Here is a 26,919-nt window from a genome sequence, read left to right on the forward strand (position 1 = left end):
TCTATCCTGTCTATACCTTACATATGCTTCCTTCTTTTTCTTAACCAAACCCTCAATTACTTTAGTCATCCAGCATTCCCTATACTTACCAGCCTTTCCTTTCACCCTGACAGGAATATACTTTCTCTGGATTCTTGGTATCTCATTTCTGAAGGCTTCCCATCTTCCAGCCGTCCCTTTACTTGCAAACATCTGCCTCCAACCAGCTTTTGAAAGTTTTTGCCTAATACCGTCAAAATTGGCCTCTCTCCAATTTAGAACTTCAACTTTTAGATCTGGTCTATCCTTTTCCATCACTACTTTAAATCTAATAGATTTATGGTCACTGGCCGCAAAGTGCTCCCCCACTGACACCTCAGTCACCTGCCCTGCCTTATTTCCCAAGAGTAGGTCAAGTTTTGCACCTTCTCTAGTAGGTACATCCATGTACTGAATCAGAAAATTGTCTTGTACGCACTTAACAAATTTCCCTCCATCTAAACCCTTTACACTATGGCAATTTCAGTTTATGTTTGGAAAGTTAAAATCCCCTACCATAACCACCCTATTATTCTTACAGGTAGCTGAGATCTCCTTATAAGTTTGTTTCTCAATTTCCTTCTGATTATTAAGAGGTCTATAATACAATCCCAATAAGGTGACCATCCCTTTCTTATTTTTCAGTGCCACCCAAATAACTTCCCTGGATGTATCTCCGGGAATATCCTCCCTCAGCACAGGTGTAATGCTATCCCTTATCAAAAATGTCACTCCCCCTCCTCTCTTGCCTCCCTTTCTATCCTTCTTGTAGCATTTGTATCCTGGAACATTAAGCCACCAGTCCTGCCCATCCCTGAGCCATGTTTCCGTAATTGCTATGATATCCCAGTCCCATGTTCCTAACCATGCCCTGAGTTCATCTGTCTTCCCTGTTAGGCCCCTTGCGTTGAAATAAATGCGGTTTAATTTATTAGTCCTACCTTGTCCCTGCTTGCCCTGACTGTTTGACTTGCTTCTGTTCTCAACTGTAGCAGTCTCAGATAAATCTCTTTCCTCACTATCTCCCACTCCCCTCCAGTTTACTAGTTTAAATCCTCCCAAGCAGCTCTATCAAATTTCCCTGCCAGTATATTAGTCCCCTTCCAATTTAGATGCAATACATCCTTCTTGTACAGGTCACTTCTACCCCAAAAGATTTCAATGATCCAAAAATGTGAATCCTTCTCCCAAACACCAGCTCCTCAGCCATACATTCATCTGCTCTATCCTCCTATTCCTGCCCTCACTAATTCATAGCACTGGGAGTACTCCAGATATTACTACTTTAGAGGACCTCCTTTTTAAATTTCTGCCTAACTCTCTGTAATCTTCCTGCAGAATCTCAACTTTTTCCATTCCTATATCGTTGGTTCCAATGTAGACAATGACCTCTTGCTGACCCCTCTTCCCCCCGAGAACATTCTGCACCCACTACAATACATCCTTGATCCTGGCACCAGGGAAGCAACACACCATTCTGCTTTTTCGCTGCTGGCCACAGAAACGTTAGTCTGTACCTCAGACTTCAGAATCCCCTAACACAATTGATCTATTGGAAGCCGACGTACCCCTCGTTGCATTAGAGCCAGTCTCAATACCAGAAACTTGGCTATTCGTGCTACGTTCCCCTGAGAATCCATCACCCCCTACATTTTGCAAAACAGCATACCTGTTTGAAATGGGTATATCCACAAAAGACTCCTGCCCTAGGTGCCTACTTCTCTTATCTTTCCTGGAGTTAACCCATCTATGTGACTGTATCTGAAACTCTCCCCCTTTCCTACAACTGCCATCCATCAAATACTGTTGCTGTTGCAAATTCCTCAATTGGTACATAAGTGTGAGGTGCTGCATTTTGGAAAGGCAAATCAGAACATGACAACAGACAATAGGTGCAGGAGTAGGCCATTCTGCCCTTCGAGCCAGCACCACCATTCATTATGATCATGGCTGATCATCCTCAATCAGTATCCTGTTCCTGCCTTATCCCCATAACCATTGATTCCACTATACTTAAGAGCTCTATCCAACTCTTTCTTGAAAGTATCCAGAGACTTGGCCTGCACAGCCTTCTGGGGCAGAGCATTCCACACACTCACCACTCTCTGGGTGAAGAAGTTTCTCCTCAACTCTGTTCTAAATGGCCTACCCCTTATTTTTATGGGACTCACCCATCAGCGGAAACATGCTTCCTGCCTCCAGAGTGTCCAATCCTTTAATAATCTTATACATCTCAATCAGATCCCCTCTCAGCCTTCTAAACTCAAGGGTATACAAGCCCAGTCGCTCCAATCTTTCAACGTAAGATAGTCCCGCCATTCCGGAAATTGACCTCGTGAACCTATGCTGCACTCCCTCAATAGCCAGAATGTCTTTCCCCAAATTTGGAGACCCCAAAACCAGATGGTTCAGTCTAATGTTTCTAACAATCAACAGTCATCATTCCATTCTTAAATTCCAGATTTTAAAAATTCAGTTCAATATTGAATTCACGACAATCCTGCCGTGGCGGGATTTTAATCTGGGTTCCCAGAACATTACTTGGGTCTCTGGATTAATAGTCTAGCGATAATACCACAAAGCTATTGCCAACATTCTTTAGTGAACTTAAATTCCTCCCATTACTGAAGTGGAATTCGAACCTGCGGCATTACCTTGGGTGGGTTAAGAGTCCAGTGAACCGACCACGACAACACCACGTTGTTAACCACAAGTCCGGGGCGACTGACTGTGTGGAGTTGCACATTCTCCCCATCTCTGTGTGGGTTTCCTCCCACATTCCAAAGATGTTCAGGTTAGGGTAAATTGCCCATCATGTTAAGTGATGTGTAGATTAGGTGCATTAGTAAGGGTAAATATAGGATAGTAGGGGAATGGGTCTGGGTGGATTACTCTTTGGAGGGTCAGTGTGGACTTGTTGGGCCAAAGGGCCTGTTTCCACACTGTAGGGATTCTATAAGATTCTCTAAGTCCAGTCTGTTCTACCTTGGTAATGTAGTGGCTGGTTCCATTCCTCCCTTGTGTGTTTATCAAGCTTTCCCCATTCACCCTGACCACCCGTTGAGGGAGTGAATCCCAGATACCCGCCTCCCACACCCCCGAGCTCTCTTTTATTTGGGTTGGGGAGGAGGGGGGGGAGGTGATGTTTCCTTCAATTGGATTTCTTGCTGGCAGGCAGGTAAAGGGAGCCATTTATCACTACTCTTCGTTTCCTGTCAGCCAACCAATTTTCAATCCAAGTCAGTATTTTGCCCCCAATACCATGCGCCGTAATTTTGCTCACTAACCTCCTATGTGGGACTTTATCAAAGGCTTTCTGAAAGCCCAGGTACACTACATCCACTGGATCTCCCTTGTCCATCTTCAGAGTTACATCCTCAAAATATTCCAGAAGATTAGTCAAGCATAATTTCCCCTTCATAAATCCATGCTGACTCTGATCTATCCTGTTACTGCTATCCAGAAATGTCATAATTTCATCCTTTATAATTGACTCCAGCATCTTTCCCACCACTGAGGTCAGACTAACTGGTCTATAATTCCCTTTCTCTCTCCCTCCTTTCTTAAAAAGTGGGACATTAGCCACCCTCCAATCCGCAGGAACTGATCCTGAATCTATAGAACATTGGAAAATGATCACCAATGCATCCACGACTTCTAGAGCCACCTCCTTCAGTACCCTGAGATGTAGACCATCAGGTCCTGGGGACTTATCAGCCTTCAAACCTAACAGTCTCTCCAACACCAATTCCTGGCAAATATAAATTCCCATCAGTTCAGGTCCTTCAACCACTATTACCTCTGGGAGATTGCTTGTGTCTTTTCCAGTGAACACAGATCTGAAGGAGTTATACACTTAATGGTATGGTCCTGGGGAGTGTTGCTGAATGAAGAGACCTTGGTGTGCAGGTTCATTATTCCTTGAAGTGGAGTTGCAGGTAGAGAGGATAGTGAAGGCGGCATTTGGTATGCTTTCCTTTATTGGACAGAGCATCGAGTTGGGAGATCATGTTGCGACTGTACAGGACAACTGGTTGGCAACTTTTAGAATATTGGGTTCAGTTCTGGTCTCTCTCCTATCAGAAGGATGTTGTGAGACTTGAAAGGGCTCAGAAAAGATGTACATGATTGTTGCCAGGTTTGGAGGATTTTAACTATAGGGAGAGGCTGAATAGGCTGGGGCTGTTTTCCTTAGAGTGTCAGAGGCTGAGGGGTAACCTTATAGAGGTGTATAAAATCATGAGGGACATGGTTAGGGTAAATAGTCAAGGTCATTTCCCTGGGATGGTGTGTCCAGAACTAGAGAGCATAGGTTTAGGGTGTGAGGGGGCAAAAAATTAACAGGGGCGTAAGGAGCAACTTTTTCACGCAGAAGGTGGTGTGTTTATGGAATGAGCTGCCAGAGGAAGTGGTGGAGGCTGGTACAATTACAACATTTAAAAGGCATCTGGATGGGTATATAAATAGGAAGGATTTGGAGGGATATAGGACAAGTGCTGGCATATGCGACTAGATTTGCCGGTCTGCATGGACGAGTTGGACCGAAGGGTGTTTCTGTGTTGTACACTTCTTTGACTCTAAATGTCCCTACTTACGACTTAAGGATGGAAGGTCAGTAACGAAGCAGCTGATGAATTGAATTGAATTGAATTGAATTGAATTTATTGTCACATGTACCGAGGCACAGTGAAAAGCTTTGCCTTGCGAGCAATACAGGCAGATTCACAAAGTCGCATAAATAATAGGTAAACAGCAGCAAAAAAAGAAACACTGGTACAGGCGAATGTTAAGACTTTGTGAGTCCATTCAGTATTCTAACAGTAGGGTAGAAACTTGTTTCGAAACCAGCTCATGCATGTGTTCGGAATTCTGTACCTTCTCCCCGATGGTAGAGGTTGTAGGAAAACATTGTCGGGGGGATGGATCTCTGAGAATGTTGGCGGCCTTTCCTTGACAGTGGGTCTGGTAGATAGATTCTACAGATGGGAGGTTGGCCTTTGTGATTGACTGGGCCGAGTTCACCACTCTCTGTAACTGTCTCCAATCTTGAATGGTACAGTTGCCATACCAGGTAGTGATACATCCAGACAGAGTGCTCTCAATGATGCATCTATAAATGTTGCTAAGGGCATTCGCCATCACGTCATGATGGTTGATCCTGAGATACAACATTGGAGAGCTCATGTACTGATGTCCTGGGCTGAGGTGATAATCTCCAAGAACGACAAGCATCTTCTGGGTTGTTAATTATATTCAAACGGAGTAAAGACAGATGAACAGAATTGATGTATTAAATAACCTATTTCTGCTTTTACATCTTATTGCTAGGTATGATTCTAACAAGGTTCAAGGAATACTGAATTTCTGTTATGAAGACAGACTTGAAGGTTGAAAGGAGATCTGACTGAAGTATTCAAAGTTCAGAGTGGTGTGGATACATGCATTCTCCATGTTAATATATCTGCCAGAGTCCACTTGCCAAAATCCAGAATGCTGGAGGGTGGTGCGTGTGTGGAATGGGCTGCCAGAGGAAGTGGTGGAGGCTGGTACAATCGCACCATTTAAAAAGGCATCTGGATAGGTATACGAATAGGAATGATTTGGAGGGATATGGGCTGGGTGCAGGCAGATGGGACTAGATCAAGTTGGGATAGCTGGTCGGCCTATACGAGTTGGACAGAAGGGTCTGTTTCCGTGCTGTACATTTCGATGGCTCTAATACTGGCAAGTCCCGATCATGTTGAGTGGCGGAGAAGACTCAAGTGGATGAATGGCCCATACCTGCTCTTACCTTCTACGGTGTATCAATCACAAAAAGCTAGCATGCAAGTACAGTAAGTGATTGGAACACAAATAGAATAATGCCATATTATTGTAAAATGGACCATTAAAATAAGGAACTTTGCCATTGCTGTAGAGGGCTTTGTAAGACTGCATCTGGGGTACTGTGTAAACATTTTTACTCTTTACTTAGGGATATAACTAAATTAGAAATAGTTTTGACAAGTTTATCTCAGGAATGGACTGAGTGAAAAGGGTCACCGACTAAGGAGAAGTTAAATGCTTTTTCTCTCCTCAATGGAATTTAGAAGAACAAAAAGTGATTTTACTGAAATATATGATTCTGATCTTGATTGGGTGGATGCTGGAATGCTCCCCGAGGGGACAGAGTTTAAGTGGTGTCTCATGTAAGACAGAAATGAGAAGGAATTTTTTCTTTTAAGAGGGTCACCAGATTTTGGAATTTTCCTTCTCGAGTACAAGAGCAGAGATTTACTTTGAGGCTGTATATGGGTCTAGTCAGACCATATTTGGAATATGGAGAGTAGTTTTGGGCCCTGCGTCTAATCAAGGATGTACTGGAATTGGAGGGAGTCTAGAGGAGGTTTACAAGAATGATCCTTAGAATGAAGGGCTTCTTATACGAGAAGCAATTGAGGACCCTGGGTATAGTTCAGAAGGATGAGGAGGAATCTAATTGGAAATTACAGACTATAAGAAGCCTGGATGGAGTGGACATGGAGAAGATGCTCCCACTAGTAGGAGAGATCAGGCCTCAATGGCACAGCCTCAGAGTGAAGGGTCAAACCTTTAGAACGGAGATGAAGAAAATTTCTTCAGCCAGACTGTGGTGAATCTGCGGAAGTCATTGCTGAAGGCTGTGAAAATCAAGTCATTGATTGTATTTAAGACAGGGATAGATAGATTTTTTAAGAGGATCCAGGGTTACAGGAAAATGGGACTGAGAAGCATATCAACCATGATTGAATAGCGCAGCAGATTCAATGGGCTGATTGATCTAATTCTACTCGCATATCTTATGATTGTGTGGAAATCAAGGGTTATGATGTGGGGCAGGTTTGAAAATGGAGTTAAAGCTACACGCAGATCAGCTGTGATTTTAAGCCATAATAAAGGCAAGCTTGAGGGGTTGAATGGCCTACTTCTGTTTCTATGTCTTACGAAAATCTGTGAAGTGAGAAACAGAGTTAACATTTTGACTCATATAATTTTTCTTTAGAATGGTCCAATTGCCAAACAATGCACAGTCTCCTCTCATGCAGTATAAATGTTGATTTTGCCACTGAATTCATATCCTTGCAAAATGTGCAGATGTATGCAAGATGAAAAAATATGCATTTTGTGGAAAGTTTTCAGTAAGGCTCCAGTTCTGTACTACCAAATGATTACTTAGCTTGACTATATTGTTTTCAGCAGTATTGAATCTGGTCAATGTTTTAATGATTCATCGAGAGTCTGCAATTACATTACTCAACTCCTAATTTGTGATCGTATGCTGGATGTGTTGGAACCAAAAAGGAAAAAAAGACACTTTAGAGTGGCTTTCATGATTACTGATGTCTCACAGTACTTTACAAGCAGTGAAGTACCTTTGAAGTGTAGTCTCTGCTGTAATACAGGAAATGTAACAGCTAATTTGTAGACTAAACTCCCACAAACAGCACTGCTATAACTACTACATTTCTTTCAATGAAAGATGGTAACTGAAGGACAAATATTGGTAAGGAAATCAGGGATAACATTCCCATTCTTCTTCAAAATTGTGCCATATTGCTGGCATCCAACTTAATTGGTTTTCCATGTTGAGGTGTGTGGTAGAGACAGCATTTAATGCATATGGTAATCATTATATCATTGAGCTTTGGTTTCACCAGTAAGCATTCCAGGAACTAAAAACATTTATTATGATCTACTGCCACAGAAAGAGGCAATGGTTCAGAATTTCCAATACTGTATAATGGTATAATGTATGGCAGAATAATTAAGACAGAAAAAAACAACTTGACTTCATTCTGAAAGCATCACTAAATACACCAAAATGTTCACATAATGTCTAAGTAACCATGTTTCACCTTTGTTTCTTTTGAGATCTTCACAAGATTAAAAATCTCTCTCACCTGAAAGAATGCTGAGAACAGTGCATCACTGGCAAAACATTTCCTATAAAACACTGCAACATACAAATGCAAAGCAGAAACGCTGAGACATTCTTGGATGTCAATACAAACACTGATGTGAAACAATGTTGATTTACACTATGACATATCCTTATGCTTAGGTCATCCAAGTAAAAACATGACTAGTACAACAATGAAAGAAAACAGAAAAAGTTCAGCATTGTCTTAAATGATTGTGTCCAGTTAGTTTACATATATGTAGCATTTATAGAATATACATATAGTATATAAAACCTAGATTTTAATAAATTACATAAGGCAACTTTCCAAAGGTTAAGACTTTTTCAACGCAATACACTTAATATACAAGAATTAATATGTTTGCTTTAATATAGCTTAGTGTCTTGTGTAAAAGGTAATGTAAACAAAAACATATATGCAAAATGAACATATATAAATAATAAACTGAAGCACAAATTAAAAAGATAATATTGTTCCAATTCACATTTTAAGACACAGTCCCTAATGAGAACATCATTTTGGTCACTGACTAGACTATATATTTCAATACAGAGTAAAGACTACAAGTTTTGCACTTTGAACGTCTCTGTTTATCATATATAGATAAAACATTAATATGGAAATATTTCAACATTTTGTACATTAAGGAACATACCTTGTTGCTTGTTTATGCAGTTCTTAAAGATTGCTATAGTAAGTTTTGATTGCACAATTAAGAATGGCAGCAGAGGATGCAAAGCTTGTAAGACTTTGGATGATTACAAAAAAAATCTATTACTATCATTTACTATTGCCATCAAGTATGGCTACTTAAAATGTGCTATGTATTTTAGCAACTATCTAATTTTACTGTGTAACTATACATTTTTACTTGTATATTACTATAGAATTTAAAATCAACTATTTAAAACTCGATATCAATATCTCAGACTAACTAGTTCAGCTTTTGTTAGAACGCTAGAGTAGTTTTAGAAATATATTAAAAAATTCCAATACATATGTTAATATGCAGCTACCTAGAGCAAGGTCATCCAATAGTTTCACATAGTGATGGAGGAGGGGGCACATTCTCTCACTTGGGGTTGGGTGGAGGGGTGCAGTTGGTGAACAAATTTCAGAATAAGCTTCAGGATACCATAATAGTAAACAAAAATTTTAGAAAGCAAATGACTAATAAAGTGGTCACTCAAATGAGTAACTAATAAAGAAAGACCACCATGAGTGCCATGCTGCAGGACTAACTAATAGTTTCAGTTAAGCAGAGCTAGATAGAAGAAAAAAAAAGCCCCAAGTTCTGGTCTAACTAATAGTTTCAGTTAAGCAGAGCTAGATAGAAGAAAAAAAAAAGCCCCAAGTTCTGGTCAACAGGAAAATGGATGGGGGTGAGGGGTTGGATTTAACTAACACTGACCCTTGTTCACCTCTGGTGAACATACAAAGTTGGCCTTGGTGGAATCTTTATGAAACTGGTTTTAGATTGCTCCTTTGAGGACAGATTTTTGCAAGCAGTGTTCAGCTCTGTCTCAACTACCCATCCAAACAGCACACTCAAAACTCCACAATCCTACTGCACTCTCATTCTTCCCTAACTGCCTGCCCACTCTCAACCCCATCCTTCCTCCCACAACAATATACACGCTCATTCTCCCCAACTTCTAGCAGCTCCTCAGACTCTCATCCTAAACTGCTCACCCACTCTAATCTCCTCCAAGCCAATGTCTCCCTGAAAACTTCTTGAGCCTTATTCCTATGGAGTTATCAGACCTAGAGTGGAAAGAAACTGATTACATTGCACAGCTCCTCCAAACAGACAATTTATCTCTGGCAGCCAATGCTAATAAATTCAACCTGAACCAATTAACAGCATATAAAGAGAACCAAACTTTGAATGGAGCAGCAACTCCTTAAAAAAAATCTTCCAGTTACATTTCCCCGAGTGGTTTGGTTAATAAGACTTCTTAGTTGAGTGCAATGTGACCTGTAAGCCATGTGTTGGATAAGCTTGACCTCGAGGAACGCAAGATGTACCTTGAGGTGAAGTTTAATGGTTAAAGTTGTGTTTCTGGGTTGTATCATGGCACATTTCCCTCAATTTAGAAAAATAAAACACTTCTCATATGTGAAAAGTAACTTGGTAGATTAACACCAGAACTTCAGGCAATTGGTCCTTAGACAAAATAGGCCTCTCTGTTTTCAAAGTCTGGTGGAATGCGTTTTGATCGTAGTCTTTGAAATGTCAGTTTTTTTTCTCCTTGGCCTTCTTTGGCTGGACTTGGTGGATTTGCCATTTTCTTTGCTATATCATTTTCATTATCTTCTATAGGATTAAATATTCCATTCCCACCTTTTACAGAATCAGAGGAATCAGTTAATGCTGCAACAGGTTTGGGCAAAGAGTCTCCAGTATGCCTGATAGTATTAGAAGGAGGTTTGTAAAAAGTATCAGGTGGCGGCTGCAAGGTCCTTGGAGGACGAAATACGTAAATGGCGGGAGACTCTAATGAATTGCCATCAGTCTTAGTGGTCCTTAATGGCTTCGCAGTCACTGCATATGGCTTATTAGGAAGTAAACTACTTGCAAAGCTATTGCCAGTACTATAGTTAAGGGATGGCGAGAAAACATTGTCATTGGTTTTGTTTTCTGGAGCAACATTTGCCATAATCATAGCTGTCTTCTGAGTTACATCATAATATTTATACTGTTTGTCCCATGTTCTACGTAAAGATTGGCTATCATAGTATGAATGCCTGCAGCATGTAGGTGCACGAGATGGACTTTTCATTTCTGGTATTTCCTCAATAATAGAATCCTTTTCACTGCTTGTATTGTTGCATCCTTTTGAAGTTTTCTCATTCAGTGAGTAGGGAATCATGACTTCAGGAACAGGCAAACTGGCAGGTCTTGGAATAACTGGTTTCAACCTGGGAGGTCGCATATGGACTTTAATAGGTTGTTGACTAGGTTTCTCAAATGATGTCAACTTGCTGAACTTGTGCACATCTGCTTTTTGTGGATTTTGTAGGCTTTTCAGCAATTCAACAGGATCTTCTGCATTGAGAGAGACATTAAGACCGGAACTGTTACATAATTTAGACGGTTGTAAGTACTCATAACAATGATTTCATGAAGATTAAGCTAAATTAAGTATGTCCATGATTTTAATGACTAACAATCAAGAATCAGAGTATACAGCTTTTTTTTAAATGACAACCTAAAAATTGTTACTTCATTATGGTGCTGGGTGGGTCAAATGTGCTCAGATCTCACAAGTGGAGTTTGAACCCACAACATTCTGATTAAGAGGTGAAAATGTTAATACTGAGTCAAGTCTGACATATATTTAGTATCTGGCTTTTTTGAAGTATTGCATAATAACTGTGAAACAAGCTTCTCACAAACATGACAACAATATGACTGCAGTTTGATGTTACAGTCCCTTATTTAAAATTTTCTCAATAATCAAATTAATTTGAAAATATTGAGTTGCAATACTTATCTTTACTTGTTAACTGTCTAAAATCTCAAAAGCAGTCATCATACTTTTACGCACAAACAAATACTGTTCAGCATTTCCAATATTTTCTAGCATCAATGTTTTGCTTTTGCACAACAGTTAAAAAATGTCAAGCTACAAACCTGATTCACTGCATTTTCTATTGGATTTTTGATCCTTCTCCTCATTTAGGATATCATTGGAAGCAACTATTTCTGAAGACTCATTTTCACTTCCTGATAATCCAAAACCCTGCCAACAAAATATATTACTGTTACATTTGCAAATTAGAGTGGTATTATGACATAACTGAAAACAAAACACTGCTTCTGCAACAAGAGTGCAAGTTCACCAACATCTTAAGGTAACAAGAGGAACAGATGGAATGTTTAAGGTGGGATATGGGAAACTTCAGAGCAGGGAAATGCTGGAGCTGTGTGAACATTGGTTAGCCACAGCAAGACTACTGTGGCAGTTCTGGAATCCATATTGTATAGGGGGATCTGATTGCACTGGTGAAGGTGCAGAGGAAATTTGCCAGAATGCTGTCTGGGTCGGAGAGTTTTAGCTATGAAGAGAGTTTGAATAGATTGTAGATGTTTTCCTTGGAGCAGAGGAGACTAAGGTGCCTGGGGGGTGGGCACACGCGTTAGGGTGGTGGTGTGGGGTTGACATGGATTTAAGGTAAGGGGCAGGGATTTAGGAGGGATGTGAGGAAAATCTTTTTCACCCAAAGGGTGGTGGGAACCTGGAACTCACTGCTTGTAATGGTGGTAAAGGCAGCAACCCTCACAGAATTTGATAAGTATCTAGCTCTGTACTTGTGACATGTGGCTTTAGGCCTAGTGCTGGAAAATTTGATTAGAATAGTTAGGTGCTTGTTTGTGACTAGCAAAGATGCACCAAAGTGCCTTTCTCTGTGCTGTAGACCTCTATGAATATCTCCATTTTTTAAAATTAATTTTGTACAAATATTCAGGTTAAAAAAAAATTGAAAATATTTTCAGTCCATTGAATCTGCTCCTCATTCAATGAGATCATGGCTGATCTGATTCCGGAACTCCACTTTCCTGCCTTTTACGCATAACCCTCAATTTCCTTATTGATTAAAAATCTGACTGTCTATCTCAGTCTTGAATATACTTAATGAACCAGCTCCTATAGCTTTCCATGGCAAAGAATTCTACAAATTCACTATGCTCAGAGGAGAAATTCCTTCTCATTTGTCTTAAACGTGACCCCTTACTCTGTTATTATGGCCTCAAGAGGAAATGAAGCAGAGCAGATATGACAGCAATTTGATGATACTGGGATAGTCTGCATGGATTTTAGCAAGGTTTTTGACAGGTTCCAAATGGTAGATAGGTCATAAAATTAAGAGGCCATGGGGTCCTAGGGCAAATTGGATCTAAAATTGATTCAGTGGCATGAAATAAAGAATATTTATCAACAGCTGCTCTTTGTGTGTTTGGGAGGTTGTTTCCAATAAAATTCCACAAGGTTCAATATTGGATCCCTTGCGGTTTGTGGTAATACATAGCAATGATTTAGACTTAATTGTAGGGGTGCGATTAAGAAGTCTGAAGATCATACAAATATTGGTTGTGTGTTTGATATTGGAGGAGAAAGCTGATAAGCAATAAAATATCAATGGACTCGTCAGGTGGGAAGAAATGTGACAAATGGAATTCAATCATGAGATGTGTGACATAACATGTTTGGGAATTGTTAACAAAGCAAGAGAATACAAAATAAATAATAGGATGCATAAAGGACCAGAAGGATCTCGGAGTGCATGTGCATGGATTCCTAAAGTTACCAGGTCAGGTACATAAAGTGATCAAAGAGACAAACAAGATATTTTCTCTTATTGCTTAAGGCCTAGAATATAAGAGCTGGGAGGTTATGCTAAAACTATATAAAACACTAGTTAGGCCACAGTTTGGGTACTGCATACAGTTTGATCACCATTAGGAAGGATGTGATTGTACTAGAGAGAAGATTGCATAGTCTGTGCCTGTTTTCTTTAGAACTGAAAAGGCTGAAGGAGATTTAAATGAAATAAAAAATCATAACAGGTCTAAATATAGTGGATAGGAAGAAGGCTGAAGGGCCTCTTCTGTACTGTATAATGCTAGGAGTCATTTCCTTCACAGAAAGATCAGTAATGATATAGGCATTTCCAAATCAAAGTAACTGGCAGAAAGGTAGAAGGTGGGTAGGTGTCTGGAACTCACTGGCAGGGGTGTTAAAGACAGAAGCACTAAATGCATTTTAAAAATATGTTGGCAATGCACTTGGAATGCTGTAATCTATAGCGCTGTGCACTGAGTGGAAAGTGGAATTAGGCTGTATGGTTTTTTTTGGACTGGTATGAACACAATAGGCCAAATGGCCTCCTCTGGCACAAATTTTCTACATTTCAATTTTAATGATTTTTCTGTTAACCAACACATACCTCTTTGTTAGTTATTGGATAATCTTTGTTTTCTGTGAAATCTTCTTCCTGTGACGAAGGCATAATCTTGTCTTTCTCATCAACTAATAAAGTTTCAGTTCTTGATGGCAACGGAGTTAATGAAGAAACAAATATTTTTTCATAGTGAGTTATGAATAGCTTCACCATTTGAGCCTGATATGGATAATCAACAAGAGAAGATAATGATGCAGTGGCATCAGTTTGCCTTGGTCGTATAAGTGTAGGCCCAAAAATAATTCCGAGGTTGCTCGCTGACATTTTATTTTCTTCTTCTTTCTCTGCCACCCTGTTGAACAACAACACAAATGCATGATGTTTCTCATGTTGGAGGCCACTTATCCATTGTATGGTTAATAGAACAAAACACATTACTTTTGTTGACTTGTAAATTAGAAGTAAGCCTAATAAGCCACAGAATTGAGTTAGTATTTTCATTGTTTTTGTAATGGTGGAAGATTCAGGGTGATTAAAAGAGTCAGTCACCTTAATTTATTCATTTGGGAAATTTGGGCTTTGCCAACAGTTATTATCTTCTCCTAATTGTCCTTGAAGTGGCATTGGTGAGCTGCCTTCTTGAACCAGCACCATTCATATGGTATAGGTACACTCATGTTGTTTAGGAGATTTCCAGGAATTGAACCCAGTGGCAGTGAAGGAATATCACTATATTTCCAAGTCAGAATGGTGAGTGACTTGGAAGTGAACTTGGAGGTAGTCATGTTCCTATGTATCTGTTGCCTTTGTCTTTCTAATGGTAGTGATCATGGGTTTGGAAGATGTTGTCTGATGAGTTTTGGTGATTTCTTCAGTGCAACTTGCAGATGGTGCATACTGCCATTGCTGTACAGCAGCAGAGGAAGTAACTGTTGCAGTTGTCGTGCTAATCCAATGGACTGCTTTCCACTAGATGGTTAAGCTTAAAGAATGTTGTTGGAGCTGCACTTGTCCAGCCAAGTGGGACATTCTTCATCAAACTCATAACTTATACCTTAAAAACGGTGGTTAGGCTTCAGTGAGTCAGGTGGCAAGTTACTTGCTGTAGGATTCCTAGCCTCTAACCTGGACTTGTAGCCACAATTATTACAGTTCAGTGTCTGGCCAATGGTAACCCCAGGATGTTGACAATGGGGATGCAACAATGGTATTGTCATTGAGTGTCAAGGTATGATGGTTAGAGTCTCTCTTGTTGGAGATTGTAACTTCTGACCTGATACACATTGACCTATTTTCTACAACTTCAAGGTAAACCCACAGTTGTTTTCAATTAAATATTCTTTTATACATTGTATATGCTATGCCAACTAAGGAAGCATACATAGGTTCTTTTTGGTTGAAGAAAATTTATTCTTATTGATCGTTATACTGTGTTTGCCTAAAATCGGACAAAGAGGTTGTATTCAATTTCAGGAACGTCCCTAAATTCAGGCTGAAAAATTACCTGCCTGATAAACTGTGGAAACAGTGGATGCAAACTACCAACTACTTGGCCAAACGTAGTTTAGAAATGGCAGGGAACTGCAGCAGCTCAAAAAGGCAGTGCACTACCATCTTCTCAAAGCACGAAGGGATGGGCATATCCCATAAAATGAATTTTTAAAATGTCAGCTGGAGTTGAACATACAACACTAAGTTGACAACATTTGAACATGTTATGTTAAAATAAAGACTTTGGCTTATATTTAAATAGTGAAATGATTGCAGTTCCAACAAATATGAGGCAGAAAGTAGAAATGAAGGCATAATAAATGCCAATACACAAAGCCTCGAGAAAAACTATTTGGGAGTTTTAAACATTTTTAATTTCTACATGCCCAGTTGATTGAACACAACAGCTTCTAATCTAGTCTTGGTTGACAGAAAAATAATCAAACAGGATCTCCAGAGTCAAGTAATTAAAAATCAAATCACTGAAGTTAAACACTACATTACAAAAGAATCGGACATAGATTGAAGTTAGCAGTTCTGTTCAGATACTGCCATATCATAGAAATGTTCTGGTGCAGAAGGAAACTATTCAGCCAGTTCTCTGAACATTTTAACTTTTGTGTCAATCTCCTGCAATTTCCCAGTGACCCTGCACATTATATCTGGTTTCATCTATAAGAAGAGGTCATTCAAAATCTTTGAAGATTCCTCCAAGCAATAATAAAAAAACTGGTTATGAAATTATCCCCCAGACCTGCAATAATGAGGTTATCACTAGTCATGATTCCTTAAGAGACTTGAACCAGTTGTTGCTAGCACAACAACTGAAATATCCCATAAAACTGAAAACATACAGGCAGTTATCAGGGAATTCTTCCAAGATCACATGTAATTAAGTATTCAAGTGACTTTTGCTGCATAGTAATGTTGCACATGAGTGCTGAGCTCAGTGGAATAGAAAAATCAATATCTACCTCCTTCATTTTAAACCTAACATAGGTAGATAAATGTTGATTTAAGTACTTTTATTTTCTGATTGGCACCATTTTCAGCAAGAGGTGTCATCTCCAAGCTCGGAGAGAAATCATAGGGCTGCCTAGAGCTGATTATATGGCTGAAAAGAAGAGTAGGATTTGATTATACACCTATCATTTGATAGCAAGCTTTTAAGTCAGTGCATGAATGAAACATTGAAGGGGACGGGAGAAACAGTACTGTTCAAAAGATCTCAGCTATTTCAGTTGTTAAATGCCCAAATATAAATATTCTTCCATACCTGCAAAGATGGTTCATGAGGTATTGCAAAGTATTGTAGTTGGCTTGAGGCAACTGACAGAGTAGATCCTTGACTTTAAAAAGGATTCTCTTCATTCCTATGTTGGTTGATGCTTTTTTGTGTACAGTTAGGATGATTGGTTTTCCATCATTTTCATCACTAATATTATGGCTTTCCTTGGCCAAACCAACAAATTCATTGTAAAGACGGAATGGAATCAATGGCTCTGGGAGCTATCAGATAATAATAGGTGATTACATTCTGATAATAAAGGGTTAGATTTTAAATGTCTGTTTTGAAGAGAGTTTTATATGCTGCATGGGTTTACCTGGCGGAGGAACAGTTTTAGCACGTTGCTGATATCATGAGTATACAAATCTGAAAGTTCCACTAAATCCTTTCCATTTTCAAAAGCTTGACACAACTTTTCAACGCGTGATTTTGCTCCATTCACTCGATAAATACCCTTGAACAAATAACAAACTTAAGTGAATTAACATTTTCATTAACTTCACACATGTAGGAAGTATAACTGAAATGGAATATGCATGTTGTGTTACTAACGCAAATATTAGAAAATAGTCTGAGAGTCATAGTCATACATCATGTAAACAGACCCTTTGGATCAACTTATCCACACCGACCAAACATCCTAATCTGACCACGTCCCATTTCCCAGCATTTGGCTCATATCCCTCTAAACCCATCCACTTCACATACCTATCCAAATGCCTTTTGACTGATTAGGGATATTCAACATGGCTCTGTGTGTGGGAAATCATATGTCACGAACTTGATTAAATTTTTTGAAGAAGTAACAAAAAGAATTGATGAGAGCAGAGCGGTGGATGTGATCTATATGGACTTCAGTAAAGCGTTCGATAAGGTTCTTCATGGTAGACTGGTTAGCAAGGTTAGATCTCGGAGTGCAGGGAGAACTAGCCATTTGGGTACAGAACTGGCTTGAAGGTAGAAGACAGAAGGTGATGGTGGAGGAAGGTTGCTTTTCAGATGAGGCCTGTGACCAGTGGTGTGCCACAACGATCAGTGCTGGGTCCACTGCTTTTCGTCATTTATGTGAATGATTTGGATGTGAACATAGGAAATATAGTTAGTATGTTTGCAGATGACACCAAAATTGGAGGTTCTATGGAAAGGCAAATCAGTGCAGGAATTATACACTTAATGGTAATGTTCTGGGGAGTGTTGCTGAACAAAGAGATCTTGGAGTGCGGGTTCATAGTTCCTTGAAAGTGGAGTCGCAGGTAGATACGATAGTGAAAAAGGCATTTGGTATGCTTTCCGTTATCCGACAGAGCATTGAGTACAGGAGTGGGAAGGTCATGCTGCAGCTGTACAGGACATTGGTTAGGCCACTTTTGGGACAGTGTGTGCAATTCTGGTCTCCTTCCTATCAGGAGGATGTTGTGGAACTTGAAAGGGTTCAGAAAACATTTACAAGGATGTTGCCACGGTTGAAGAATTTTAGCTATAGGGACAGGCTAAATATGGTGGGGCTGGCTTCCCTGGAGCATTGGAGGCTGAGGGGTGACCTAATAGATATTACTGTTCATTAGTACAACAGACATCAGCATTATGACAATCCCACTGTCACACACTGCTTGCAGCAAACCAGATTTGCACAATCAACCCTGCTATGGAAATTTGTTACTGCAATTCAATAAAAAGGACGATTCGTAGATTAGATTAGATTCCCTACAGTGTAGAACCAGGCCCTTCGGCCCAACAAATAGAAGGCTAATAAGATCAGTAAAAATATACTAGTTTATTAATATGTGAAGAAGGGAACCCAGCACATTTGACATAATACAATACTAAATGAAAAGAGAAATCACTCTAATAATTTATTAGTTTAAGAGAGTTGTAAAAAATATAACATTATAGCTCCTGAAAGATAATTGTTTTTAAGCTTACTTACAGTGTGGAAACAGGCTCTTCGGCCCAACAAGTCCATACCGACACGCCGAAACGCAACCCACCCATACCCCTACATTTACCCCTTCACCTAACACTACAGGCAATTTAGCATGGTCAATTCACCTAACCTGCACATCTTTGGACTGTGGGAGGAAACCAGAGCACCTGGAGGAAACCCACACAGACACGGGGAGAATATGCAAACTCTGCACAGTCAGTCAGTCGCCTGAGGCAGGAATTGAACCCGGGTCTCTGGCGCTGTGAGGCAGCAGTGCTAACCACTGTGCCACCAATCCGCCCACAAAGCTTGCCATCTTTTACTACTGTGTAAACTGTTGCAAGGGTTTAAAGTGTGATATTGTTGTATTTGTCTTGATGAGTGCAAGGTGAAATAGCTGATTGGTTGGAAAGTCAACTCAGATTGTCTGAGACGTTGTCATGGAGAAAGTGAAAGAGAGTGTAGGCTCCCCACTCTTCCAGGTAATGTACCATTCTGGCAATAAATCTCATGGACAAAATTGCTCAATTGTTTGGGAGATCAAAGTCTATATGGATTTATGGTTGCATCCTATTAATTAAAAATAACACTTGTATCGCCAATGCATGAAACTGCTTGCTTACCCAGTGGTTCACAGTTTTGAGATAATTTGCCTTTCCAAGATAATTTGAAGTAGACCAGACACCTTTTCGTGGTGTGAAAGTGGCAGCCTTTGGCCATTTACAAGTTTGCTCAATACACAGCAAACAATATGATCAGGATAGCCATTGTCCTTCAGATAGCTTTGACTGTTCTAGATGCAAGTTTGCTCGCTGAGCTGGAAGGTTCGTTTTCAGACATTTCGTCACATACTAGGTAACATCACCAGTGAGTCTCCGGTGAAGCGCTGATGTTATGGCTCACTTTCTATTTATGTGTTTAGGTTTCCTTGGGTTTCCTGAAGTGGGCCATAACACCGGTGCTTCACCGAAAGCTCACTGACGATGTTACTGAGTATGGTGACGAAATGTCTGAAAACAAACCTTACAACTTAGCTAACAAATTTACATCCAAAACCTCAACCTTAGCTACAAATCTTCTCCAAACTTGCTAGCTTTGACTGTTTCTGCATAGAGCTGGTGAGGTGAGCAAATGGCCAAGGCCCTATTTATAATGTTTCTATTAAGCATGAAGCTACATGAATCCAAACACATATGTCAGCCTACAAGTGCAGAATTGAGTTTGACAATAGGGGAAATGGACAATAAATGTGACCTTAGCCGTGGCACCTGTGTCTGTGAATAAACTAATAAAATATTGCAGAACTTTGACAGCAATCTTAAGACATAGAATAACCACACAAAGGGAAAACAATTTGAAGTGACAACAAATTAATTCAAGATGAGCAATTGATACACTGTGTGCAACAAACAGAAGGTATGCTGGTAATAACCAAATACATATAGTACTGAAATTGGTTAACATTTTCCACCATCATTAAAATGAGTGTTAATTTTACATAAATTACTATTTGGTGATTATACAATCAGTGGATGCTGAAATAAATGTTTTAATTAACAGCAGTTTTATGAAAACAATTGAACAAAAAAGTTTGACTGAATTTAAAAAGACTTTTATCTAAAGTTAAATCTAAAAACGCAAGCACTTTCAATTGCAATAATTTGTGCAACCAAATGACACACAATTAAACAAAAATAACAGCACATGTAGGACATAGTTTTAGTAAATTATAAGCTTACCTTTGTAGTTAAAGCTCTGCTTTCAATCTCAAATGTACATTTTTTAATAATAAAGGGAATTCCATCAGAACTATTTTTTACAGTTTGATTGAAATCCACCCCGAACAGGTGTAGCCGTCCTTGAAGTTTTTTGTGGCCACACTGTATGGCTAGAGTCTCTAGGCACTTTTTGTGGCATGCCAAAGTACACTGTCAAGCGAAATGAAATGTAATTTTCAGCTCAGAATGTTAACATCAGTTCAACATTGATACAAAGACTTGAACACATAGTAAATAAGAGTCAGTACAATCTGGGAACAATTGGCCAAATCAGCGAGTACAGGTACACAATCCTGTATCCGAAAAGCTTGGGACCAGCTGGTTTTCAGAATTCGGAATTTTTTCAATTTCGGAATAAGTGACAGTTCAATGGTAAAATTTAAAAAATATCTTACTGGACAGCAGACTCACTGTGAGTAACGGGCCCTGAAAAAGAATTGAGGCCTGCTGGGCCAATCACCCCCCCTGCGTCGCATCTTAGCGACATGCATCAAGTTGTTGTGGGATTAGGTTAACTGTTTGCACGCCAAACCACCTTGTTAATGAGATAACAACTTCCCAAAAATCCTTTGGATTTTGAGCTTTTCGGATCGGGAAAAGGGTCATCTACCTGTAATATTTAAAAAGCATCTCCAAAACTACTTAAGTTAGCATTTTCTGTGATATTTCAAGTGGGTACTAAATTATCTACCCTGCCACACAAGACTGGCCATAGTCCATTTAAAATCATGAGTCCATTGGTTCAGGAATGCTTTTCCAATGTACTAATTTTCTTAGATGCACAGGCACTATTAAACAAAATATTCTTTACACAGATATACATATTTATATGTATATATTAGATATCAATGGAAATAATAAACAGATAATCTTTCCCCAGTCCTGTTCAGCGACTTTAAAATCAAGTTACTCAAAGTTGGAGGAATGGGAATGAATTAAAACTGTTTTTTTCTTGGTGAGATCCCCATCTTTCTATGTATGGTCCAATTTACACTGTTAACGGATTTACCACGATTGCAGTTGCAAGGGTGGCTCACCCTGCAACAAGTTTTGTGTTTCTAGCCAGACTCGTATTAAGTAAACTTTAATTTATTATGATTAGTACACATTTTGTTTTTCCACAACTGTCTGTCCTACAGTATTCCACTACATGAAAAATGCATCTTTTCTCCATAAATTTCATAACTAGACTTGAAATTTGTGAATTATCATTAAGGCAAATAAACTTTCAACTATCCTGTAGACTCCGAGTACTGACCACGAGACCTATAATTATAGCCAATAAGCTAGGGTCTAATTATATTCACACTTGTCTCATCCCTAACTGCATTGTGTTATCATTATTTGGTATCTGGAAACATCTGAATGGTATTTCTTAATTTGCAAGTTCAACTCATATGACAAAATCATTTTAACTTACTGTACACTAACAAGATTCAAAGGGAAAATTGTTAACCAGTAATGGACAAGGTGCTAGATCATAGAACATAGAACAAAGCAGCGCAGAATAGGCCCTTCGGCCCTTGATGTTGCGCCGACCTGTGAACTAATCTAAACCCATCCCCCTACACTATCCCATCATCATGTGAAGGAAATTTAGTGGAAACCTGAATAATTTTCCCCTCTACGATAAAAGACCTAGAAAACGCTCAAACATAATTGCAAATCAAAAGACAATGAGGAGGGATGGACTCAAAACAAACATCAACTTAAGGCTGATAAATCCCCAGGATTGGCTGAACTCCATCCAAGGGCCTTTTAAACAAAAAAGGGTAGTGTTGTTAATGAATACATTAGAATATTCCAATAATTCTTTTTGTTCTGCTAGGGCCCCAGTGTATTTGAAAATAGCAAATGGAAGACAATTATTCAATAATAGAGGGAGGCAGAAAGTAGGAAATTAGGCCAGTTAGCCCAACACCAAGGGAAGGTGCAAGAATCCGTTATTGAGGAGGGTATAACAGATACCTGGAAAACCACAATGTGATCAGGCAGACCCAATATGGCTTTGCAAAAGGGATATTGTATTTAGTAATCTATTTCAATTTTTGACAAAGTAATATTCATGATGGATGAAGTAAACCGGTAAGTGAGCTGCACTTGAACTTCTAAAAGATATATAAGGTGACATATCAAAGCTTGCTTTACAAGATAGAGCATGTGGTGTGGGGGTAACATATTAGTATGTAAAAAAGGGTTAGTTAGCAAACAGGAAACAGAGAATATTGATAAAGGATATGTCTGGTTGGCATGCTGCAGTTACTAGGTGGTCACAAATTCTCAGCTAATTACAATCTATATCAATTATCTGGAGAAGGGGACCAAATGCATGGCAGCTAAACTTGCCGATAACACCTGACAGTTAAGAAAATAATATGTCAAGAAGAGGAAGAGAGTCAACAAAAAGACATAGACAGGTTAGTAAATCTGGAATTGAAAGCTGTTCGAAATGATGTCTATGAAATAAAATTGTTGAATGTTGTTAAAAAACATTCTGGCCCATTAATGTTATTTTGGAAAGTCTGGCATCTTCATTTGGTCTGGCCTACAGCCGATGCCAGATCACCAGCAATGTGGGCGACTCTTAACTGCCCTCCGAAATGGCCTAGCATCCTCTCAGTTTTTTCGAAGCACTACAAAGTTTGATAAAAAGAAAGAAACCAGATGGATGACCTGACAACAACGTGACATCACAATTCTCAAAGAATCACACATTACAGACAATGTCCTAGGAATCACCATAAACATTCTTGTCCCATATCCTGAGGATCAACCCTGGCTCAATGAAGAGCGTAGGAAGGCATGCCATGCCTTGTCCCATTGACTGATTAGACCCAGAAGACCTGGTGACACAGTGCTATCCAGTAAGGAGGGAGTTGCCTTGAGAGGACTCAGCATCGGCTCTGGACCTTATGAATTCTCATCACATCAAACATGGGTGAGAAATTTCCTGCTGATTACCATTTATTGTCTTTCCTTCAGTCAATGAATCTGCTGCAGGACAAACACCATCTGTAGCTTGCACTGAGGGTGGCAGGTGCTCAAAATGCACTCTGGGTGGGGGTCCTTAATGTCTATCATGAAGAGTAGCTCAGTAACACCACTATTGACTGACCTGACCTATAAAACGCAACTGCTAGAGTGGGCTTGTGGGGTCGATTTTGGAACCAACAAGAGTGGAAAAACCACACTTTAGCTCATCCTCTCGAATCTGTCTTTTTTTCCCCAATTCATGTGGACTTTGCAGGCTATCTAGCATTTATTGCCTGTCCCTAGTTGCTTTTGAGAAGGTATTGGAGAGCTGCCTTCTTGAACTGCAATCTACCTACTGTAGATTGACCCGCAATGCCATTGGGAAGAGAATTCCAGGATTTTGGCCCAGCAACAGTGAAGGAATGGCAATATACTTCCAAGTCAGGTTGGTGACTGGCTTGGAGGGGAACATGCAGGTGGTGGTGTTCCTATGTATCTGTTGCCCTTGTTCTGGAAGGTGCTATCTGAGGAACTTTGGTGAATTTCTGCAGATAGTACTTATTACAACTATTAAGCATCAGTGTTGGAGAGAGTGGATGTTTGTGGGTGTGATGCCAATCAAGCGGGCTGCTTTGTCCTGAACAGTGTCAAGCTTCTTGACTGTTGGAGCTGCACTCATCCAGGCAAGGGGGAAGTATTCCATCACACTCCTGATTGTACCTTGTAGAGGGGCTGGCTTGGGGAGTCAAGAGGTGAGTTACTCACCAGAGTATTCCTAGCCTCCTGAAGAAGGGCTTATGCCCGAAACGTCGATTCCCCTGTTCCTTGGATGTTGCCTGACCTGCTGTGCTTTTCCAGCAACACATTTTTCAGCTCTATTCCTATCCTCCGACCTGTTCTTGTAGCTATTATGTTTATGTGGTGAGTCCAGTTGTTCCTGGTCAATGGTAAACCCCTAGGATGCTGTCAGTGGGGGGTACAGTAATGATAATACCATTGACTGTCAAGATATAGTGGTTAGATTGTCTCTTATTGGTGATGGTCAAAGCTTGGCATTTGTTTGGCACAAATGTTACTTGCCACTTGTTAGCCCAAGCCTGGACATTGTCCAGATCTTGTTGCATTTAAACATGGACTGCATCAATATCTGAGGAATCGTGAATTGTGCTGAATTTTGTGCAATCATCAGTGAAAATCTCCATTTCTGACCTTTCAATGGAAGGAAGGCCATTGATAAAGCAGCTAAAGATGGTTAGACCTAGGACACTACTCTGAGGAACTCCTGCAGAGATGTCCTGCAGCTGACATGACTGACCTCCAACAACCACAACCATTTTCTTATGTGACAACTCTGCCACCTGATACTCATTGGTTCCAGTTTTGCTACAGTTCCTTGATGCAACACACAGTTGATCGCAGCCTTGATGCCAGGGGCTGTCACTCTTGCATCACCTCTGGAATTCAGCTCCTTTGTCCAAGCTTGAACAAAGATGGTAATGAAGTCAGGAGCTGAATGGCCCTTGTGGAACCTAAACTGGGCATCACGAAGCTGGTGCTGCGTGATTATATTACTGATACCTTCCATCAGTTTACTGATTAGCAACAGTAGACTAATGGGGCGGTAATTAGTCAGGTTGGATTTCTCCTGCTTTTTATGTACGGGACTTATCTGAGCAATTTCCCACACTTCCATGACAGTATTAGCATGAGTGACCACCGCCACACAGTTCTTGAAAATCTGAAGTCTCAGTATCACAATTAGGATACCCTTCATTGTATATTTTGGCACCATCATGTTAAGATAAACAGATCTAGCAACTAAAGATGGGGCCCAAACGTTTTCAATCATGCCCAACAGCTTTTTGTAGTTCCATTGGAAGTATCTTGGTTTACATGAGTACACCACAGAATATAAAGACGATGGTCTGACAATACATTAGTGACTCCCATCCCTCCTCATGACAAAAGGTAAAAGGTTGGATGTTTGCTGATGACTGTATAACAGTGAGCATTATTTGCAACAACTCCGATACTACAGCTGGAACAGTCTGTCTAAATGCAGCAAGACCTGGGTTGGGCTGAAAAATGGTAAGCAACATTTACATCTGCAGTACCAGATAATGGCAATCTCCAAGAAGAGAGTATTGAACCGTCTCCCTTTTGTAACTCACAATAAGTGCCAGATTACATGCTTCTAAAAATTGCAGTAATCCTTCAACAATCCTTGCTTTTTAAACAAGTTATTTTCCTATTTCAGTCCAAAATTTAAATAGAAAAATAAAAAGACAGTATATCTATGATGTCAATATGACAATTGAAAATAAATTATTCAAGGGATGAAAGTGTCACTGGCAAAGCTAGCATTATTTTTGTTAATCCCAAAACACCCTTAGGAATGGTGCTGCGAGGCATGTTCTTAACTGCTGTAGTTCATGTGGCGTTCCAGGATATTGAGCCTGCGACAGTGAAAGGACAGTGATATAACTTCAAGTCAGAATGGCATGTGGCTTGCAGGGAAACTTTGATAATTCTCTTCACAAATGTCTAACTGACCCTCTTGTAGTGCTGGAAGTCAGAGCTACGAATGGTACTGTTTAAGAGGTTTGGTGAATTACTGCAGTGCATGTTGCATATTGTACAACCTACTGCCATTGTATGTGAGATACAGAAGGAGTGAATGTTGAAGATAGTAGAGAGGATGCTGATAATGGAGACTGCTTTGCCTTGATGGTGCTGGATGTCTTCAATATCTCTGCATCCACACTAATCCAGGCAAATGCCAAATCACACATGTAACTGGTGCCTGGTAGACAGATGAGATTTGTGGAGCCAGAGATCAAGTAATTCACTGCAGCATTCCCAGCCTCAAGTGATGGAAATGCCATTGGATATTAAAACGAGGTAGTCAAATGCTTTTTTGATGGGGATGGTCATTTCCTGGCACTTGTGTGGCCTAAATATAACTTTCCACTTATGAACCTAAGTCTGAATGTTGTCAAGTCATGTTGAATGTGAGCTCAGACTGCTTCTGTTATGAGGAGTTGCAAATGGTACTAAATTCAGGAGTGAGCATATTCATTTCTGAGCTAATGACAGATGGATAAAACAGCTGAAAACGGCCAAGCCTAGGGCACTGTTCTAAGAAAACCAGTTAGCTATGTCTTAGGACTCACTTAGGCTTCCAATAATAGACACTTTTCTTTGGTGCTAAGTATGACTCGAACTGTTGAAGATTTCCTGGAATCCCATTGACTTTAAATGTTTGAAGATATCTTGACGATGCTGTACTCTGTCTCAGCTCTTTTGTCCATGTTTTGATCACAACTGTGATGTGGAGTTCAGTTGCCTTGCACAATGAGCATTGGTGGGTAGGATATTACATGGTACATTATCAAGAGCACCTTCCATTATTTTATTGATGATTGAAGGCATACTGATGGGGTAGTAATTAGCCCAACTGCACACAGACTCAGAGGTATACAGCAAAAAAAAAAAGCCCTTTGGCCTACCTTATCCAGATTTCCTGAACTGAACTAGTCCCATTTATCAGCATTTAACCCATATCCCTCTTAACCTGTCCCATCCATTAACCTGTATAAA

The 26,919-nt window shown here is 39.8% G+C and overlaps 1 protein-coding gene across 3 annotated transcripts in view; it reads right to left on the reverse strand.

Annotated features, from left to right (window-relative positions):
• Positions 1-7,700: 7,700 nt before the first annotated feature.
• Positions 7,701-26,919, reverse strand: part of LOC122554193 (rho GTPase-activating protein 29-like) — a 124,321-nt gene continuing 105,102 nt past the window's right edge. For all 3 annotated transcript variants that reach the window (XM_043698842.1, XM_043698843.1, XM_043698844.1), the window contains 6 exons: positions 20,308-20,496; positions 16,961-17,098; positions 16,633-16,865; positions 13,911-14,217; positions 11,596-11,704; positions 7,701-11,007 (listed from right to left, as the gene is read on the reverse strand). In XM_043698842.1, the coding sequence (XP_043554777.1) occupies positions 10,127-11,007; positions 11,596-11,704; positions 13,911-14,217; positions 16,633-16,865; positions 16,961-17,098; positions 20,308-20,496 (1,857 nt within the window). In that variant the 3' untranslated portion in view covers positions 7,701-10,126. The remainder of the gene's footprint in view (positions 11,008-11,595; positions 11,705-13,910; positions 14,218-16,632; positions 16,866-16,960; positions 17,099-20,307; positions 20,497-26,919) is intronic.

The sequence above is a fragment of the Chiloscyllium plagiosum genome, chromosome 11 (assembly GCF_004010195.1).
Source record: "Chiloscyllium plagiosum isolate BGI_BamShark_2017 chromosome 11, ASM401019v2, whole genome shotgun sequence".
Taxonomy (NCBI): domain Eukaryota; kingdom Metazoa; phylum Chordata; class Chondrichthyes; order Orectolobiformes; family Hemiscylliidae; genus Chiloscyllium; species Chiloscyllium plagiosum.